Source organism: Haemaphysalis longicornis, unplaced genomic scaffold, assembly GCF_048455015.1.
Source record: "Haemaphysalis longicornis isolate Haplotype H1 unplaced genomic scaffold, Haemaphysalis longicornis Haplotype H1 scaffold_6, whole genome shotgun sequence".
In the NCBI taxonomy this organism is placed as follows: domain Eukaryota; kingdom Metazoa; phylum Arthropoda; class Arachnida; order Ixodida; family Ixodidae; genus Haemaphysalis; species Haemaphysalis longicornis.
The window spans coordinates 189,587,520-189,604,974 of record NW_027526407.1 but is presented as its reverse complement, the minus strand read 5'-3'; the positions used below and the strand labels follow the sequence as shown (position 1 = coordinate 189,604,974).

The window sequence follows — 17,455 nt, the reverse complement described above, 5'->3', positions numbered from 1 at the left end:
AAACTCACACAGAGTGCTAAAAAATTAGGTAAGTAGAGATAGAGACACACGAGAAAGACACAAATGTACTGACGTTTCAGGCAGAGGACTTCCTTTTTTCTAAAAAAGGCAGTCCTCTGCTTGAAACGTCCGTAAACTTTTATTTTTAGTTTTAATGTCTTTCTCGTGTGTCTCTGTCTCTACTTACCTTATGTATATATATTTATATATATATATATATATATATATATATATATATATATATATATATATATATATATATATATATCTTGAGAGTGTCGAGGACTCGTGAAGGAGAGCGGTTTATTCCGAGAGCCGAATCAGCCGATAACCGAGGAAGACCTCGTCCGGAAGCGGTGATGATGATGCCAGAAGCCGAGATGACGAAGATGAAGCGATGACGATAGGGCATCCTATCGGAGCACGGCGATTGTCCCTGCACAATAGATTGTCCCAAAACTGTAGATTCTCCTTGTGCTCAGAATATATATATATATATATATAAATATATATATATATATATATAAATATATATATATATATATATATATATATATATATATATATATATATATATATATATATATTATATATATGTATATATATATATTGCAACGAGGCGGCCAGATAGCCAGCGCAGGGTCCGCCACCACCTCCTTCCTCATCGTCGCTAATATTTGGTTATGCTGCTGTAGGCAAATGCCCTTATATACGTCCTGTGACATCACACCCTGATGGAGGGCGACGCACCCGGACGAAGCTGCGACACGATGAGTATGGTGACGCAGATGACCAATGCGGAACAACACAATAGACAGAAGCGCTTGCCATCATGGATCAAGTTAAAGGGTTTAGAGAACATCGGCCCGCATCAGCGATCTCCCCTAGGCAGCAACAAACCTGTGAAGCCCTGCAACCGTATCGGATCACAAGGCTGGGAACCCGTCGTTGTGGTTTGGTCACATGTGTTCGATTTTGGCGGCTCTGAATCCGCTCGTCACGGGATGGGGACACCCGGCGGGGGTACGTCGTCGAGTGCAAGTAGAGGTGGGGCTTGGGCTGCCCGACGCGATTCACGCACCCTCGATGATTTCACCGATGCCAATGAGGTGCAAAACTGGTGCCAGGGTGGTAATACAGCCCGCACACACCAACAAATGTAAAGTGGCGCGAAGGAGATGAGACCAACCATAATTAAGGTGAACAATCGATTTACAAGGTTGACATGGTGGCGCTCAGACGCCCAGGCAGGGTCTGCCAGAACACCTTTCGTCGTCGTCGTTTCTGGTCTTTTGTGATGGAGCTTCGGGGACTGGCCCACCTACATGTCACATGACAGTATATATATATATATATATATATATATATATATATATATATATATATATATATATATATATATATAACACAGAAATAAGGGTTGGCAGTCGAGAAAACCTCGGAAAGCAAAGGGGAGGATGTGGTAGATCATTGAAACAGATTAAGAATTTGGAAAGAAAGAAAGAAAGTGAAGAAAAAATGCCCGCCAGGTGGGATCCGAACCCACGACCTCCAGAATACCGGTCTGGTGCGATAACCACTACGCTACCGGCGGGGCGATTTTCCCATTCACTTTCTGGGGTATTTATGTTAGGTATGTTTGTTTCCTGTGCTTGGGGGTGGTAGCCAGCGCCATTCGGACTAATCGGGGTGAAGGGGACCTTCTTTTTAACCCCCGGGTCGTGACTCGAGTGTCTACGACATGTCCAGAGTGGTCGACCAGCTTTGAACCCTCTTAAGCTCCCTTAGGCAACAAGACTGCCAGAACAGAGGCCCTCGCTATGCATGTAGCGAATCAGAATAGGAAATGAGGGGCTCGTTGAAAATAACACAGAAATAAGGGTTGGCAGTCGAGAAAACCTCGGAAAGCAAAGGGGAGGATGTGGTAGATCATTGAAACAGATTAAGAATTTGGAAAGAAAGAAAGAAAGTGAAGAAAAAATGCCCGCCAGGTGGGATCCGAACCCACGACCTCCAGAATACCGGTCTGGTGCGATAACCACTACGCTACCGGCGGGGCGATTTTCCCATTCACTTTCTGGGGTATTTATGTTAGGTATGTTTGTTTCCTGTGCTTGGGGGTGGTAGCCAGCGCCATTCGGACTAATCGGGGTGAAGGGGACCTTCTTTTTAACCCCCGGGTCGTGACTCGAGTGTCTACGACATGTCCAGAGTGGTCGACCAGCTTTGAACCCTCTTAAGCTCCCTTAGGCAACAAGACTGCCAGAACAGAGGCCCTCGCTATGCATGTAGCGAATCAGAATAGGAAATGAGGGGCTCGTTGAAAATAACACAGAAATAAGGGTTGGCAGTCGAGAAAACCTCGGAAAGCAAAGGGGAGGATGTGGTAGATCATTGAAACAGATTAAGAATTTGGAAAGAAAGAAAGAAAGTGAAGAAAAAATTCTGATTCGCTACATGCATAGCGAGGGCCTCTGTTCTGGCAGTCTTGTTGCCTAAGGGAGCTTAAGAGGGTTCAAAGCTGGTCGACCACTCTGGACATGTCGTAGACACTCGAGTCACGACCCGGGGGTTAAAAAGAAGGTCCCCTTCACCCCGATTAGTCCGAATGGCGCTGGCTACCACCCCCAAGCACAGGAAACAAACATACCTAACATAAATACCCCAGAAAGTGAATGGGAAAATCGCCCCGCCGGTAGCGTAGTGGTTATCGCACCAGACCGGTATTCTGGAGGTCGTGGGTTCGGATCCCACCTGGCGGGCATTTTTTCTTCACTTTCTTTCTTTCTTTCCAAATTCTTAATCTGTTTCAATGATCTACCACATCCTCCCCTTTGCTTTCCGAGGTTTTCTCGACTGCCAACCCTTATTTCTGTGTTATTTTCAACGAGCCCCTCATTTCCTATTCTGATTCGCTACATGCATAGCGAGGGCCTCTGTTCTGGCAGTCTTGTTGCCTAAGGGAGCTTAAGAGGGTTCAAAGCTGGTCGACCACTCTGGACATGTCGTAGACACTCGAGTCACGACCCGGGGGTTAAAAAGAAGGTCCCCTTCACCCCGATTAGTCCGAATGGCGCTGGCTACCACCCCCAAGCACAGGAAACAAACATACCTAACATAAATACCCCAGAAAGTGAATGGGAAAATCGCCCCGCCGGTAGCGTAGTGGTTATCGCACCAGACCGGTATTCTGGAGGTCGTGGGTTCGGATCCCACCTGGCGGGCATTTTTTCTTCACTTTCTTTCTTTCTTTCCAAATTCTTAATCTGTTTCAATGATCTACCACATCCTCCCCTTTGCTTTCCGAGGTTTTCTCGACTGCCAACCCTTATTTCTGTGTTATTTTCAACGAGCCCCTCATTTCCTATTCTGATTCGCTACATGCATAGCGAGGGCCTCTGTTCTGGCAGTCTTGTTGCCTAAGGGAGCTTAAGAGGGTTCAAAGCTGGTCGACCACTCTGGACATGTCGTAGACACTCGAGTCACGACCCGGGGGTTAAAAAGAAGGTCCCCTTCACCCCGATTAGTCCGAATGGCGCTGGCTACCACCCCCAAGCACAGGAAACAAACATACCTAACATAAATACCCCAGAAAGTGAATGGGAAAATCGCCCCGCCGGTAGCGTAGTGGTTATCGCACCAGACCGGTATTCTGGAGATCGTGGGTTCGGATCCCACCTGGCGGGCATTTTTTCTTCACTTTCTTTCTTTCTTTCCAAATTCTTAATCTGTTTCAATGATCTACCACATCCTCCCCTTTGCTTTCCGAGGTTTTCTCGACTGCCAACCCTTATTTCTGTGTTATTTTCAACGAGCCCCTCATTTCCTATTCTGATTCGCTACATGCATAGCGAGGGCCTCTGTTCTGGCAGTCTTGTTGCCTAAGGGAGCTTAAGAGGGTTCAAAGCTGGTCGACCACTCTGGACATGTCGTAGACACTCGAGTCACGACCCGGGGGTTAAAAAGAAGGTCCCCTTCACCCCGATTAGTCCGAATGGCGCTGGCTACCACCCCCAAGCACAGGAAACAAACATACCTAACATAAATACCCCAGAAAGTGAATGGGAAAATCGCCCCGCCGGTAGCGTAGTGGTTATCGCACCAGACCGGTATTCTGGAGGTCGTGGGTTCGGATCCCACCTGGCGGGCATTTTTTCTTCACTTTCTTTCTTTCTTTCCAAATTCTTAATCTGTTTCAATGATCTACCACATCCTCCCCTTTGCTTTCCGAGGTTTTCTCGACTGCCAACCCTTATTTCTGTGTTATTTTCAACGAGCCCCTCATTTCCTATTCTGATTCGCTACATGCATAGCGAGGGCCTCTGTTCTGGCAGTCTTGTTGCCTAAGGGAGCTTAAGAGGGTTCAAAGCTGGTCGACCACTCTGGACATGTCGTAGACACTCGAGTCACGACCCGGGGGTTAAAAAGAAGGTCCCCTTCACCCCGATTAGTCCGAATGGCGCTGGCTACCACCCCCAAGCACAGGAAACAAACATACCTAACATAAATACCCCAGAAAGTGAATGGGAAAATCGCCCCGCCGGTAGCGTAGTGGTTATCGCACCAGACCGGTATTCTGGAGGTCGTGGGTTCGGATCCCACCTGGCGGGCATTTTTTCTTCACTTTCTTTCTTTCTTTCCAAATTCTTAATCTGTTTCAATGATCTACCACATCCTCCCCTTTGCTTTCCGAGGTTTTCTCGACTGCCAACCCTTATTTCTGTGTTATTTTCAACGAGCCCCTCATTTCCTATTCTGATTCGCTACATGCATAGCGAGGGCCTCTGTTCTGGCAGTCTTGTTGCCTAAGGGAGCTTAAGAGGGTTCAAAGCTGGTCGACCACTCTGGACATGTCGTAGACACTCGAGTCACGACCCGGGGGTTAAAAAGAAGGTCCCCTTCACCCCGATTAGTCCGAATGGCGCTGGCTACCACCCCCAAGCACAGGAAACAAACATACCTAACATAAATACCCCAGAAAGTGAATGGGAAAATCGCCCCGCCGGTAGCGTAGTGGTTATCGCACCAGACCGGTATTCTGGAGGTCGTGGGTTCGGATCCCACCTGGCGGGCATTTTTTCTTCACTTTCTTTCTTTCTTTCCAAATTCTTAATCTGTTTCAATGATCTACCACATCCTCCCCTTTGCTTTCCGAGGTTTTCTCGACTGCCAACCCTTATTTCTGTGTTATTTTCAACGAGCCCCTCATTTCCTATTCTGATTCGCTACATGCATAGCGAGGGCCTCTGTTCTGGCAGTCTTGTTGCCTAAGGGAGCTTAAGAGGGTTCAAAGCTGGTCGACCACTCTGGACATGTCGTAGACACTCGAGTCACGACCCGGGGGTTAAAAAGAAGGTCCCCTTCACCCCGATTAGTCCGAATGGCGCTGGCTACCACCCCCAAGCACAGGAAACAAACATACCTAACATAAATACCCCAGAAAGTGAATGGGAAAATCGCCCCGCCGGTAGCGTAGTGGTTATCGCACCAGACCGGTATTCTGGAGGTCGTGGGTTCGGATCCCACCTGGCGGGCATTTTTTCTTCACTTTCTTTCTTTCTTTCCAAATTCTTAATCTGTTTCAATGATCTACCACATCCTCCCCTTTGCTTTCCGAGGTTTTCTCGACTGCCAACCCTTATTTCTGTGTTATTTTCAACGAGCCCCTCATTTCCTATTCTGATTCGCTATATATATATATATATATATAGGGGTTGGAAATGAGGGGCTCGTTAGGAAATACAGAAAGAAGTGCCGGCAGTCGACAACGCCAAAGAATGCATAGGGGAATGGTTGGACTATTTTTTATCGTTAGTGACGTTACATTATTTTTTTTATTAATTACGTGAGAAAGAAAGAAAGAAAAACACGCGCCCAGAGTGGGGACCGAAACCACGCCTTTCGATTAGATCTCGAATGCCTTACCAATTCGGCTATCTGGGCGACTGTGTTCTCCTTTACTTTCTGGGGTATTTATATGTACTACAACTATATCTTACGCTTGAGGGTGGTAGCCAGCGCCACTCAGACTACACGGGGAGAAGGGGACCTTCTTTTCAACCCCCGGGGCGTGACGCGAACGTCTACAGCCTGTCATAAGCGGGTAACTGGCGGGAAGCCCTCTTATGCTACCTTGGCATCAAGGCTGCCAGAACCGAGGCCCTCGCTAAGCTTTTGCACGATAATAGGGGTTGGAAATGAGGGGCTCGTTAGTAAATACAGAAAGAAGTGCCGGCAGTCTACAACGCCAAAGAATGCATAGGGGAATGGTTGGACTATTTTTTATCGTTAGTGACGTTACATTATTTTTTTTAATAATTACGTGAGAAATAAAGAAAGAAAAACACGCGCCCAGAGTGGGGACCGAAACCACGCCTTTCGATTAGATCTCGAATGCCTTACCAATTCGGCTATCTGGGCGACTGTGTTCTCCTTTACTTTCTGGGGTATTTATATGTACTACAACTATATTTTACGCTTGAGGGTGGTAGCCAGCGCCACTCAGACTACACGGGGAGAAGGGGACCTTCTTTTCAACCCCCGGGGCGTGACGCGAACGTCTACAGCCTGTCATAAGCGGGTCACTGGCGGGAAGCCCTCTTATGCTACCTTGGCATCAAGGCTGCCAGAACCGAGGCCCTCGCTAAGCTTTTGCACGATAATAGGGGTTGGAAATGAGGGGCTCGTTAGGAAATACAGAAAGAAATGCCGGCAGTCTACAACGCCAAAGAATGCATAGGGGAATGGTTGGACTATTTTTATTGTTTGTGACGTTACATTATTTTTTTTATTAATTACGTGAGAAAGAAAGAAAGAAAAACACGCGCCCAGAGTGGGGACCGAACCCACGCCTTTCGATTAGATCTCGAATGCCTTACCAATTCGGCTATCTGGGCGACTCTGTTCTCCTTTACTTTCTGGGGTATTTATATGTACTACAACTATATCTTACGCTTGAGGGTGGTAGCCAGCGCCACTCAGACTACACGGGTAGAACACAGTCGCCCAGATAGCCGAATTGGTAATTCTTTCTTTCTTTCTCACGTAATTAATAAAAAAAATGTAACGTCACTAACGATAAAAAATAGTCCAACCATTCCCCTATGCATTCTTTGGCGTTGTAGACTGCCGGCACTTCTTTCTGTATATATATATATATATATATATATATATATATATATATAGACACGTAGCTGCCTCGCCTGGAGGGACCAACCAGTTTGCAGATTTATTCCCGTCACAAGGGTGCTCTTTAATAAAAACCTTGTAAATCCCATCATCGCGAGCGGCTTCAACCATACCTCCATTTTTTTATTACCATCATCACAATATGTGATTTGGAGTTATGCAACCACGATCTCCCAATTAAAAGGCGGCGTCAAACACTCAACTTTTAGATGGTGGAGTGTGTGGCCCAATCTTCCGGCTTAAACAACTAGAGATAGGTTTCTCTCGACCCCTCCCGCAGAAGGCCACGCCAATGACAGCAGAAACAGCCAACCTTCTGTGTAAGGGCTGGCTATCATGCTTCGCGACCAGCTGGCAGGGCTAGCCCTGCCTCTTGGCTGGGCTTCGCGGCCATGACGTCGAGGAATGGCTGGACATGTACACTCGATTCATCGCTTCTTACAGGTCGGACTACAGCACCCAGTTTCGTAACAACAATTTGTATGTCTCGGATGTCGCGAAAACGTGTTCTCTTGACCACGACACTTACACCACCGAGTAAGCTGACTTAACCACCCGGCTGCGTCAGACTTTTGGCCCTGCCTCAGCTCTCCCAATGGCGTAAACAGGAATCTGAAGAGCAGCGCCCAGTAGGTGCACGAAACATACATCGCTTATTATAAGGACATCATTGCCGTGTGCCGCCAGATTGAGAGAGAGATCACGAAATCGGACCGGATGCATCACATCATGAAGCACATCGGGGACCTCCCTTTCATGGCTGACCGTTCAACATCTGTCAACTGTTGCTGTAGTGAAAAGAACATGACTGAAGATGGATGACTTGCAGTTCATCCGCCTCCACCAAGAGACCGCCCAGAGACGAGCTTTCCCAATTTTTTATATTATATTTGTTGCATCTTTTATATTATATTTGTTGCATAAGTCTATCAACCGGCGCAGAAATCCCACGGGCATAGGCGTATTTCATATCCAGTGAAGCAAAGGCAGGGAAGCGTCGTAAGCGAATATACATGCATATCGACGTTTTGTTTACGGCCCAGCAAATAATGTTGCGGCTATGCAAGCAGACAAATACAGTTGCTCCAAAACCGAAATGTTATTCGATTAAGCACGAAAATCAGTTTCGCCATGCGCAGAAGGCGTGGTGTACTCCTTTACGAACAGGTTGCCAGTAATACGTAGGCCAAACCGATCGATGATTAAACTGCAGATTATTGGAGCATAACTATAACTTGCGCCAAAAGCAGGGTCGAATTTGGCAGCATTGTCGCGATTTTGGAAGCGTACCTTTGTTTTCGAACTGCAAGATAATGCTAAAAAGCAAAAATCAGGCACCCAGAGAAATAGTGGAAGCGCTAGGCGTTTTCAAAGGGGGAGACGGATGCTTTAGTCACGCATCAACTGATTTATGAGCAAAAACAGATGGCTTATTTGGAAGCCCGTGGCTCATGAAGGGAGCGATAAGAATGTGTGGTAGGATACCAAATTTATTTTTTGTTGTTTTCAGTTCGTGATTCCGTATGTTGCCCGTTTTCACGTGCTCCATTATTATAAATAGGTGCTTCCATCAATAAACCAATAGTTGCAAGTTGTCTTTGTCTTTCTCTTTGTGCACCCTTTCCGTCCTTTGTCTTTTCGTGGCGCTATACATCCATTAGGTGTGATCGATAAGCTAGCCTAACAGCGCCTCTTCCAATGCGCGAGCACATCCCTCTACGTTTGACTACTGCTTTTTACGTCAACTGAAGGTTATGCTGTTGTATGATCTACTTCAAATTTTGGAACATATGGCCCAACAAGACGTTCCCTAAGAAACATTAAGTTGGCCCACCTCGCGAGCGTGCACCCAGGCACATAAAGCCATAACAAATAACTCAGGGATTCCGTAAAAATGCTGGTGTTGGGCTCTCTGCAGTAGATAAGAGGTCGATAGCCTATATCATTTAGTTAGCCACGGGATCTTAGTCACAGTGCGGTTCAGAAATATCCTTGCTTACCACGTTTGCAGGCTAATGCAGGCGGTACAATAACACCTAAAGGAATATTCATTAACTCCAAATATATATTGGCATCTCAAACGCACATTTTCTCGCTATTATTTTGGTGAAATATGTATTGAAGGGTATTCTAGAGCGCTTTGTAATTCCGTATAATACAAAGAGCCTCAATATCAAACCAGATAAAAGATGCGCCAAGACCGAAGTTCCAATTGAGGATGAATATCCATCGAGACTAAAGGTCTACCGAGACAGTAGATCGTACCAAGCCTGAATATCCACTGGCATCAGATCAACCAAGACACAAGATCCGATCGAGCTAAAGTATTCAACGAGATAAAAAACCGACAGAAACAGAATATCTCATGTAGCATTTTTCCTTTCGTTGGATTTTTCCTTCCGTCAGAACTCTGGACACTTAATATCGAAGGCAGGCGACGTAAGCGGTCTTCACTGATTTAGTGGCCACGATATTTTGCCGGAGGGAAAAGTGGAGTGCTCAGCTTTGGGCGGCCGCTGGCCGTACTAAGAACGTGCCATGTCCTAATCTTTGGCAATAAAAACTCGGCTTGCTTGAAAACGAGTTCCATTTGCTTTAAGTGGCTATTGGAGGTGGCCATTCACTGCTGCAAACCAGCTCCTTCATCTTTCATGGTACTCGTTTTCAGTTTGAGGATCGACCCCCAGATCTGCTGTTTCTACAACCTTGCGGCGGTTGTGTAGGCGGGCCTAATTCTTTGTTCAAACATTTTAGTGTCGTTGCGCACCTTACCATTTATAATTTTACTCAATTTTATGTTACGACTAACAATTTTTTTCCTCTTGCAGGTGCAGCTTGTAGTCAGAGTTCAAAGGGAGAACAGTTTTGCAAGAAGCGTATACTGTGGCGGCAGCATAATATCGAAATCAGTCATCCTGACGGCAGCCCACTGCTTTTTTAAGGACACAGAGTAAGTTAGCAAACTATGCCGTTATACCGCCAACGACACGATACCCTGTTTTTAGGAGCACCATCCCCTGAGTATTCTTCGCAAGCAAGGCAGCTTTCTTGAGAAGGCAACAGTCAAAAGCTGAGAAGTGCGGTGTAAAAAACTTCAAAACACCGCAACCCCTCACGTGACTTTAGTTGGTAGGGCTTCAATGTGCTTTATTCCATATTGAATTACGCATCATCCAGCAGGCGGTTTTGAGATTTGTCTTTCGTGCTACTTTCGATGTGAAAGTTGCAATATAAACAATGTTCGCGGCATACGCGAAATTCAGCAATATTTTTTTTATTTTTCAGTCCCGCATAACTCCTCCCGCAGCGTGTTCCGTGCAGTTAATTGAGCAGCATATCGTTTTACAAAGATTCAAAACATCTGAAACTAAAAATCAATACGACAGAAGTAACGAGAAAAGACTATCTTAGCACAATCCACTGATGTGCTCAAAAATACTGAAAAGGATACTTCAGCATTGCAGTCAGTGATCCACTTTTTATTACAAAAAAGCCCGCCTTTGTATGCCTATACTTTGGCGTAATCGTAGATGTGGCGAAATTCGTCACCAGTTAAAGCTGTGTTTTATCCCCACCTCCGTTGTGATAATGGACGCTTCCCAGGCTAATGATCAGTTTAAAGGTCACACATACGTAAATATATTTTCGGCAAACTTTTCCTTTGTGTAATAAACATGCAACATTCTAGTATGTTTTTGAAGCATTGCCTTTTTATCCCTAGTGGTGAAATTTCCCCGTGCTGTAAAAATGCACACTAAGATTGTGTTTGCAGCCATTGCCGCACTTTTACAATTTCTGAGTTGGAAAGTTTGCCTGCCCTAAACCAAGTTAAAATCATCGACGCATACGTATACGCAAACGACTGAAACAGAAAAAAGAGAGATGGACGGTTTCTACACAGAGGCATCACAAAAACACTTTTGTACACTACCTGAAATTGGAAAAAACAATGGCACCCCCATCTGCATCACCTTCAACATTTATCAAAGGCAATTCCAGTGCCGCATAGATTTCTTCACTAGTTAGGCTGTCTGAGACGTAGCTAATTCTACCCTACGGAATGGTATAATGTAAGCATAATTGCTGCTCGTACAGTTGCACCGTCTACACATAAGCCTTATATAACTCTTCTCTATCTTCCATTTCGCGCAGTGTTCTTAGGGCTAGAAAAAGCGCCGGAAACTCATGCTACGATTAGAGGGGGTAGATTTTTCTTTGTCGAATTAAAAACACCGGTAGGTAGCTCGAATAAAAAACGAGCATAGAAAAGCCGACGCTACTATTTTCACACTCAATTACCAGAACAGACATTTATTTTACGTTGCACCCCAATATTGATCCCACCCAGTGTTGTACACGTTTCTGTAAAACAGGAACAAAAGCTCGTTCCTCGTTCCTTCCTTATTTTGAAACGAATTCCTATTACAAGTTTCTTTATTGCGACAGGAACGCGTTCGAGTTCCACTTCCAACGTTTCAACGTCTCGTTACACTAACGTTACATCTCGTTTTTAAAATTAAATACGGTGTCGGATTCCTGAGGCGAAATAAAGTGAGAAATTTTGAACTCTCATGGAGCTACGTATTTTATAGGAGTATGAACACCACCGGCAGAAGTTTATTTGGAGATAAAAAGAATCGAAAGAAAAGCTCGTAGACTATTTTTTGCAGGGAGCACCCGACAAATTCCGGACATGTGTAAATCCGATTTTGATGCTCGTCTATTATAGGTGCAACACAAATGACACTTCTCACTTTGGGCTTACGAATGCGCACTAAGGTCACTGCGCTTCAGACATGCGAATGGAAAGTTACTGCCATGAAGGGATGTAATAAAAGGTCTTGCATTAGAAACCGGGTCGAAAGGAACAATACATAATCCTTTATGAATGCTGATTTGTATTAGAGTCTATTTAAAGTACATTACAGGCCCCTTTGCAGGTAATTTATTCAGGGTGTTACAACAGTGAAGCTTTGCGGTTCATCCAGCACAAAATTCCCAGTAACCAAACACAGCAGAACAAGTTATCACCACGATGTTTGCCATTCAAAATTTGTCGGAAGACGATAACAAGAAAAAAAAAGCCAGCAGCGTAGTCACACACGAAATCTACAGACAAGAATTGCAAAGTATGCCGAACAGAATCAGGGTAGTAGATAAAGGAAACAATAAAGATAGCCAAATATGTGGACGTGACGCACAAATCAGTTTCTGTGGTTAGAAAAACGCATAAGAGAAAATCACAGAAAATAACGCAGAGCCTAATCACGTACGTAAAAAACAATTACACTATACAAAATACAGTCGGACACAAATTACGACATTATAAACTACAAGAAACAACCAAAAATAAATAAAAAGTAATGAGAAAACAAGAAAACACGTGGCGTAATAGAGAAACGAAAGAATATTTGCTTCTTCATGCAGAAAAGAAAAGTTAAGTACAAAACAAAGTTACACGACTTGCCAGAAGAGAAAATTGTAGAATGAATGAAAAAAGTATGACAACAATTATGGGAAGAATAGTCCGAATGCATTGTCAGAATAGTCCGAATGCATTGTCACAACTATGTAGAGTCCCTTTTTTGAATTAAGCAAGAGTTGCACCTCGATCTTAGAGTCAGAATGGCGAATTTGTTTTTGGTCAACACTTCAGCAATGTTGAAAAGCCGTTCAACAGAAGCGCTTGAGGGTACTGACCTGTTGTTCTTTGAAAAAAGTTGATTCAGTTCCTCTAAGTTCTTCATCTACGACCGCGGGTAGTCAACTGGTACGACCAGGTACCGCGACAGCACTTGTGCCTCGGTCGGCTTGAAGGGTTTGCTGCCCAAAGGAAAAGAAATCCTCGGGCGCGAATGAGGTGGCAAATTCTGCGCTGCATGTCTCCGTCACCGCAGCCAGCTCTGTCTTTAAACCTCAGGTCTTAGCTTCAGCCTTGGTGGTAAGGCACTGGCGACAACGAGCTCGCGCTTTCCTTCGAGGGGTCCAAACCTGCCATCCCGAACAAGTCCCCTTGCCCCGTTGACCCTGGAATCCCAGTGACCATTCGAATGACCTCACAGCGAGATCAACTCCCTCGACCACAACGCACCCGCGGCTCACGCGTTTAATGCGGTAATTACTCCTGAAAATATACGGTACTTTCATAAGGTACCTGAAGCACGGCTAGGACTTAAAAACCTTTCAACGGCCGGGAACAATTCTATTGCCCAGACGCGCATCCTGGCCTTTCCAGAGAAACGATGAAAGGTGAAAAGAATTCTCGCAGCGGCGCTTTCACACCTCGAACGCCACGTAAGCTCAACCGACGTGAAATCAAGCACAATCTGCGGCCCGCTGCGTGATCATTCTTCTGCCTTTGACCTTCGAGGAAGCACGTTCCGTTGAAGGGCGGGGAAATTGCCGAGCTTATAGGAAGGGAACCCCAGCAGCGACTTGTGGATTTTCATACTGGAGCCTTGGCATAAAAAACAGCCAATTTTTAGGGATGTAACGTTTGCAGAAGGAACGTCGTTCCTGCCGTTCCTTCAAGAACCTAACGAGTTGCTGTTACAGTTCCTCCCACACTTAATGGAACGGTGGCATTCCTTTGTTCCTCCAAAAAGGATGTAGTTCCCGGAACGCGGTTACTTGGAACGCCGTTACGTACAACACTGATGTGACCGTACACAGTACATTATCTTAACAGCGTGTTATTAGAATGCTGCAAATAACCCTTCCCTGTACTTTACGGTGCCATTATGCGCACTGAATTATCTGAGCACCACTTTGGGCACTCTGATACACGATATACTTTTGCTTGTCGCAAAATGCCTCATTTTGTTTCATAGTACATTGCCAAAAATGTAGGTAGTTCTCCAGATACCGCTAAGAGGAAAATGAAGAAAATGAGGCGTTTGCGGCATTCACTATGAAAAAATATTAAAAGGCCAGAAAATATTCTCAGTAGAATGCCCAAATTTTTAGGGTGTTTTATTGCCCCACACCAATGTAATAAGCATACGCAGAATGTTTCCACAATAAGTAACACACACTGTTAAAGCGAATAACCAAGTCGTGTAATTGTCGTAGGCCAAAACAAAAAGGTCAGATTTTTGAGGCTCGTCAATTGCTATAAGTTAAAAGTTATTTGTACATCCTCTTACTCGAGCTAAACTACTCGAAAAGAGATAGGAAAATACATAGCTTTAAATTTATTTCACTATCTTCAGATTACCTTAATTGTAGAACAGTACTTATAACATAGCAACCCGCATTATTATACAAGTAGCCCAGACAGTTAATGTAGTCTATTGGTGCACAGAAAGCAAACTTTAATAATGGTTCGAGTGTGTTTACTGCTCGTGATAATTTTGAACGTGAAACAATACGCTTTTGAAATAGCTGGAAACAAGATTTTTATGGGCATTATTTGTTGAATTGTAAGATAATTTGATTTCTATTCCATTCTATAGAACAGAACCGAGAATACTATACGTGCAAGTCAACTACAACACCACTGCACAGGAAGCAGGTCCGTATAAATTAGCGGACCGTCTCCAAATCCACCCCAAGTACACCAGTGTCCGTGAAGGCTATGACATAGCCTTACTCCACGTAAGTGAACCCTTGCAGATTCTTTCAAATTCAGTTATTTTGTGGGCCAGTTGTGTATTTCTACGTCAGCGTGGATCCGGCAACCAGACATTTTTGTCTACTCGTGAGAACAAGTGTTTCAGGATGTGGAGCACAAAACTGGCCGCGTAATAACCCTTTCCTTCCCAAAAAAACAATTTTAGAAAAAAAAGCCACAGTGAATAAATTTTTTATATTTTCCCTCTCTAATGATGCTTCGACAAGTGAAAATGGAAAGCTCAGAGTATTTCACACAGACAACAAACCCACAGATAGGTGTGGGCTGGGCTTCTAATCGAATGACCTGCGGGTACTAAGAATACCTCAAAAACAGCATCAGGTGGAGAAAAATTGCATTTTTATGCAATATTTAGAAGTTTGATGTTGTTTTTAGATATACTTACATTATAAATACGATTTTGTGAAAATAAATACTGAAGTTTTAACAATATAAATATTACTTATATATATTATAAGTATCAAAAGAAATTAAGGACTAGTACAAGATTATGGCAGAAGACAACATTACCAATGAGCCATCAAAAAACCGCCAATAAATCAGACACCAAGAAAGCAAGAAAAATTTATCGTTAGCGCAGCAGTGCACAAGACCGCCACCCTGTAACGCCAACCAAATTTTAGCGACGACGAAACCAAGCCCACACAGAGTGTGGGTGGATTTTTCAAGCGTGATGACGAAACGCACAGAAAGGGGACGGATGTATGTTCAAGGCGATAGTGCTTTCTCAAGTTCTAGAAGTCGTTTCTTACGATATTTATTCAGAAACTACAAAAATGCCCTTAAGAAATATCAGGTTGTACCTTGAAGGCCGGTAGTATGATCGCGGCGGCTTGGGCGCTGTTTTTAAAGTGCGATTTCTCGCCCCCTGCTGGCAAAATGAGTGAACTAGCGAATCCAATAAAGTCTTAGACGTGTTCGCAGCGATCCTCGTCCGGGAAAGCGGAACCGAAACAGGCACCACTTAGTAAACGAATCTGTTAACCCACATGCTTTTTGGGCTCAGCCGTCGTGGGTTAAGCTTATTGAACTAAAAATGAAGCCAAACGGAGCTAGTCATCTACCGGAGCCATATAAATGCTTTCTTTTTCTTCTCGCACATTTACACCTCTCAACCTGCCGCGTCGCTCCAGCCTGGACGAACACGATAAATATTTGGTCACGTCAAATCAGTTTCAAGCTTTCCACGGCTCGCTTGCCAAATTCAGTATCATTGAGTTACTGCTTGGTTTCTCTTTGATGCTTTTAGGCGGTTTATGCTTGCGCGCAATGCCTTGTTGTATTTTTGCTTCAGAGCGTTATTTCAAGAATGCAATCCTTTGTTTGCTATTACAGAAATGCAGAAACGCTGGATTTATTAAAAACATTGCAAATACGAGTCATGCACCGGTGTTTTTTTTGTGCAATTGGCCTCGGATTTTGTGCTTGCGTAGAAATGCTGAAATGCATCTAGTGTCCTCCTAGGTTTAAGGATTTCAAAAAATTGCAATGTACACTTATCTTTTAAGAATTTTCCTTACCTCTGGATGGGTGCCTGAAAGAAAAGACACAGACACACACACACACACACACACACACACACACACACACGCACACACACACACAGCAGGACTAACATTTTTGGTTTTTAATTGCGCACGAAAGACTGTAGTCCTTGCAATACTTCAACTTTACGAATTTGAAATGTGTGTCTTTGAGGTCGTGATCAATCATTACAAACAAAAAAGATAATGCGGATTTCGCAGTGGCAACTGGTTTCTGGCTGTTTCCTTTCTTGACATTGGTGAGCCGGTGCTATTGTAAGATGTTTGTTTGGATGAAAATATTTGTTCTAATATATAAAAGAGAGAGAGGCGTTTCGCTGCAGGAGCGTGCAGTCAATGGAACTGCCGTGCGAAGTAGTTTTGTCCAACGTTATCCTTCATTTCGCTCCTAGTACTAAATCGACTGCATTTTTGGGTCATCTTGAGTAAAGCTTTTAAAAACCTTCACCAGCATCTTCAGTGTCTAAACGTTGACAATAGTGAAATACGTTAAAACTAGTATACCAAACATTCTAGCACTTTCATCCGCCGTGCACAACTATTCCCAGCAAACCACGTTAAGCCGTGCAGATATCCTGAAGACGTCAGCAACCAACATTGCAGATGTTCAGGAGACGTACCGTTGGGGTCAAAATTACATCTATTCAACATTACTACAATTGCAAAAAACCTATCCAAATCACACAAAAGATAACGTAGAATAGACCTCTCATGGTACTTTTATATGCTGTTTTTGGGACGTTACTCCAGATATACATCTTATGGATATTGTAGTGGTAGGCATGCAAGAGGTATATAGATGTCTGCTATACATTGTTTTTTGGTCTTTGGCAGAAGCATTAGTTTGATATATTCATAATTAGTGTAAGTTAGTATCATATTTTTGAGATGACCCTGTATGCTTGAAATTTACATTCTGTATACATGTTTTCAGAGTTTCACCAGCCTCCTTTTCAAGGTTGCCTACGTGTTTTGGGCATTTATACTTACAATACATGCCTTGCTAGCTATTCAGCACTGTTTACTGTTACTTGGCACCTGTTTCTAGATTAAAGTGCTTCCATTTTTGAAGTGCTGCGTACTGCATGAA

The 17,455-nt window shown here is 44.0% G+C and overlaps 1 protein-coding gene across 1 annotated transcript in view; it reads left to right on the top strand.

The window, feature by feature from the left end:
* LOC144143411 (plasma kallikrein-like) overlaps positions 1-17,455 on the top strand; it is an 89,032-nt gene that overhangs the window by 31,340 nt on the left and 40,237 nt on the right. Inside the window, exons 3-4 of the mRNA XM_077675169.1 lie at positions 10,017-10,138; positions 14,643-14,784. Of these exons, the coding sequence (XP_077531295.1) occupies positions 10,017-10,138; positions 14,643-14,784 (264 nt within the window). The remainder of the gene's footprint in view (positions 1-10,016; positions 10,139-14,642; positions 14,785-17,455) is intronic.